This window comes from Octopus sinensis, linkage group LG18 (genome assembly GCF_006345805.1).
Source record: "Octopus sinensis linkage group LG18, ASM634580v1, whole genome shotgun sequence".
NCBI lineage: Eukaryota > Metazoa > Mollusca > Cephalopoda > Octopoda > Octopodidae > Octopus > Octopus sinensis.
Genome location: NC_043014.1, coordinates 36,027,702 through 36,031,310, shown reverse-complemented (window position 1 = coordinate 36,031,310; position 3,609 = coordinate 36,027,702). Strand labels below are relative to the sequence as shown.

At 40.3% G+C, this 3,609-nt stretch overlaps 1 protein-coding gene across 5 annotated transcripts in view; it reads left to right on the top strand.

The window, feature by feature from the left end:
• The window catches only part of LOC115221679, a 125,345-nt gene that overhangs the window by 38,905 nt on the left and 82,831 nt on the right, over positions 1-3,609 (top strand). For all 5 annotated transcript variants that reach the window (XM_036510881.1, XM_029791883.2, XM_036510880.1 and 2 more), the window contains one exon: positions 2,894-2,948. In XM_036510881.1, the coding sequence (XP_036366774.1) occupies positions 2,894-2,948 (55 nt within the window). The remainder of the gene's footprint in view (positions 1-2,893; positions 2,949-3,609) is intronic.

The following is a 3,609-nucleotide window of genomic DNA, read 5'->3' as shown; positions in this document are numbered from 1 at the left end:
GAGGTATGCTGTGCGTGAGAAAACCCGGCAAGACCAGTGAGAACAGTCAAAATCAAGATCAAACCAAATTGAGGTCAATCAACATCAGGGTCCCCGTGCAGGTGACACGTAAAAGTACCATCCGTTCGTAGCCGTTTGCCAGCCCTGTCTGGCCCCCGTGTCGGTGGCACGTAAAAGCACCATCCGTTCATGTTCGTTGCCAGCTCTGTCTGGCCCCCGTGCCGGTGACACGTAAAAGCACCACCCGTTCGTGGCCGTTTGCCAGCCCTGTCTGGCCCCCGTGCCGGTGACACGTAAAAGCACCATCTGTTCGTGTCCGTTGCCAGCCTCGCCTGGCCCCGTGCCGGTGACACGTAAAAGCACCATCCGTTCGTGGCCGTTTGCCAGCTCTGTCTGGCACCTGTGCGGGTGGCACGTAAAAAGCACCCACTACACTCACGGAGTGGTTGGCGTTAGGAAGGGCATCCAGCCGTAGAAACACTGCCAGATCTGACTGGGCCTGATGAAGCCTTCCAGCTTCACAGACCCCAGTTGAACCGTCCAACCCATGCTAGCATGGAGAACGGACGCTAAATGATGATGATGATGATGATGTATGTGTATATATGTAATATATGAGGCATATATATATACATGTATGTGTGTATATATATATATATATACATTCTTTTACTTGTTTCAGTCATTTGACTGTCGCCATGCTGAAGCACCGCCTTTAGTCGAGCAAATTGACCCTAGGACTTATTCTTTGTAAGCCTAGTACTTATTCTTTCGGTCTCTTTTGCTGAACTGCTAAGTTACAGGGACATAAACACACCAGCATCGGTGTCAAGCGAAGTTGGGAGGACACAGACACACATACATATACACACACATATATATATACATATATACGACGGGCTTCTTTCAGTTTCCGTCTACCAAATCTGCTGACAAGGCCTTGGTCGGCCTGAGGTTATAGCAGAAGGCTCTTGCCCAAGGTGCTATGCAGTGGGACTGAATCCAGAACTGTGTTTGGTAAGCAACCTACTTACCACACAGCCACTCCTGCACCTATGTGTATATATATATATTTGTGTGTGTGTGTAATATTTTGGACTAATGGGCATATGTTGGTTAGTGTGTTGAAGTGTTGAGTAGAGCATGTTGTACAAAATAAAGACTAACACCAAATCTCTATATATGTATATCATCATCGTTCAGTGTCCGTTGTCCATGCTGGCATGGTTTGGACAGTTCGACCAGGGCTAGTAAGCTGAGAGGCTGCACCAGGAACCAGTCTGATTTGGCATGGTTTCTATGGTTGGATAACCTTCCTAACACCAACCACTCTGAGAGTGCAATGGGTGCTTTTACGTGCCAGTTGCATAACTCTGGCATTGGCCACATGAGCCTCTGTGAGGCTCTATGCTCAAATTGTTCTTCTTATGTGCCACCAGCATGAGTCTCAGTTGAATGACACCAGCATCGGCCACTTTGCCTCTGTGAGGCCCAATGTTTCTTATTTGCCACTGACACAGGTGCCAGTGATGTGACCTCAGCCTTGGCTACAACTGTGATTTCACTTGCCTTGATGGATCTTCTTAAGCACAGCATATTGCCAAAGGTCTCGGTCACTAATCATTGCCTCTGTAAGGCCCAATCTTCAAAGATCATGCTTCACAACCTCCTCTCATGTCTTCCTGGGTCTACCTCTACCATAGATTCCCTCTGCAGTTAAGAGATCAGAACTTTTTTACACAATGTGTATGTATGCATCTGTGTGTGTGTGTGTATGTATGTATGTATGTATGTACATGTGTGTATATATATATATGTATGTATATATGTGTGTGTATGTGTGGTGTGGTGGTGTGTGTGTATATATATATATATGTGTGTGTGTATATATATGTATGTGTGTGTGTGTATGTATATGCATGTCTCTATCTTATTTTTGTGTCTGTCGCCCACAGCCTTAATGATTGATTTTGGTTTGTTTATGTATTCATGACTTAGTTGTTCAGCAAAAGAGACTGATAGAAGAGGTACTGGGGGTCGATATGTTTGACTAAACCTTTCCAGGTGGTTGCCAACACAGCATGGCTGCTGTCCAGAAACAGAAGCAAGTAAAAAATAAAAGAAATTCATTCATGTCATACTTGTTATAATATTAGCAGGGATTTAGTTCAGTGCAAGATTGTGCAGCTATGTCTGGGATAAAGTTTGTTGAAGCTTGTTTCAAAGTTTGTTGAAGCTTGTTTCAAAGTTTGTTGAAGCTTGTTTCAAAGTTTGTTGAAGCTGGTTTCAAAGTTTGTTGAAGCTTGTTTCAAAGTTTGTTGAAGCTGGTTTCAAAGTTTGTTGAAGCTTGTTTCAAAGTTTGTTGAAGTTTGTTGAAGCTTGTTTCAAAGTTTGTTGAAGCTTGTTTTAAAGTTTGTTGAAGCTGGTTTCAAAGTTTGTTGAAGCTGGTTTCAAAGTTTGTTGAAGCTGGTTTCAAAGTTTGTTGAAGCTGGTTTCAAAGTTTGTTGAAGCTGGTTTCAAAGTTTGTTGAAGCTTGTTTCAAAGTTTGTTGAAGCTGGTTTCAAAGTTTGTTGAAGCTGGTTTCAAAGTTTGTTGAAGCTTGTTTCAAAGTTTGTTGAAGCTTGTTTCAAAGTTTGTTGAAGCTTGTTTCAAAGTTTGTTGAAGCTGGTTTCAAAGTTTGTTGAAGCTGGTTTCAAAGTTTGTTGAAGCTGGTTTCAAAGTTTGTTGAAGCTGGTTTCAAAGTTTGTTGAAGCTGGTTTCAAAGTTTGTTGAAGCTGGTTTACAATGAGATAGTGTTGTGACTGGGAGGAGGGTTCACAAATTGTGTGACATAAAAGTGTTGACTGCTTTATAAAACAAAGTAAAATGAAATTCTGCTTTTTTTATTTTCCAGGAAGGACTATGATGAACGAGAAAATGCTATTTATGCAAAAACTGACAAAATGAAAGTAAGTCTATTTCGCATGCACATTTACTGTTCATCTAACATTAACAACTAAAAAACAACAACAACAATAGTTATAATGCAACAATAATAATTTCCTATTTTGGCACAAGGCCAGCAAGAAGGAGGTATTTCAGTTAAATTTGCCTGATACTTATTTGGAGGGGTGAAAGGCTTCACAGGAGGAAAGGCAACACAAGATCTTAGTGATATAACTGAATATTATTGTGTGTTATTTTTGTGCTGTACCATTTGTCATTTAAATTTCTATCAATAATATAGATTTATAACTTTCGTGGAGGTTATTGTCGGCTCAATTCATCCTAATTGCGCTTTATTATAATGAGTTTTCTTTTTTTGTTTTTTTTTGTTGCATAAGTCTTAACTTTAGCAAATTAGCAAACGGGAAAAAAAAATGTGTTAGTGATGGAATCAATTCTGTTGTATACTTCTCTGCAACATAAAAAAAACATTAAGAAATGAAATTACAATATAAGTCATTCACGGCAAGAAAACCCATAGTACTCTGACAAGAAATGTAATCTTGAATTAACTGTTGAAGCCATTAATAGAATAGCTTATCCCGCTATTGCTAAGTGAGTAATCAATTATCTTTTGGTGTTAAAATTTCAGAAATAGGCACAGGAGTGGCTGTGTGGTAAGTA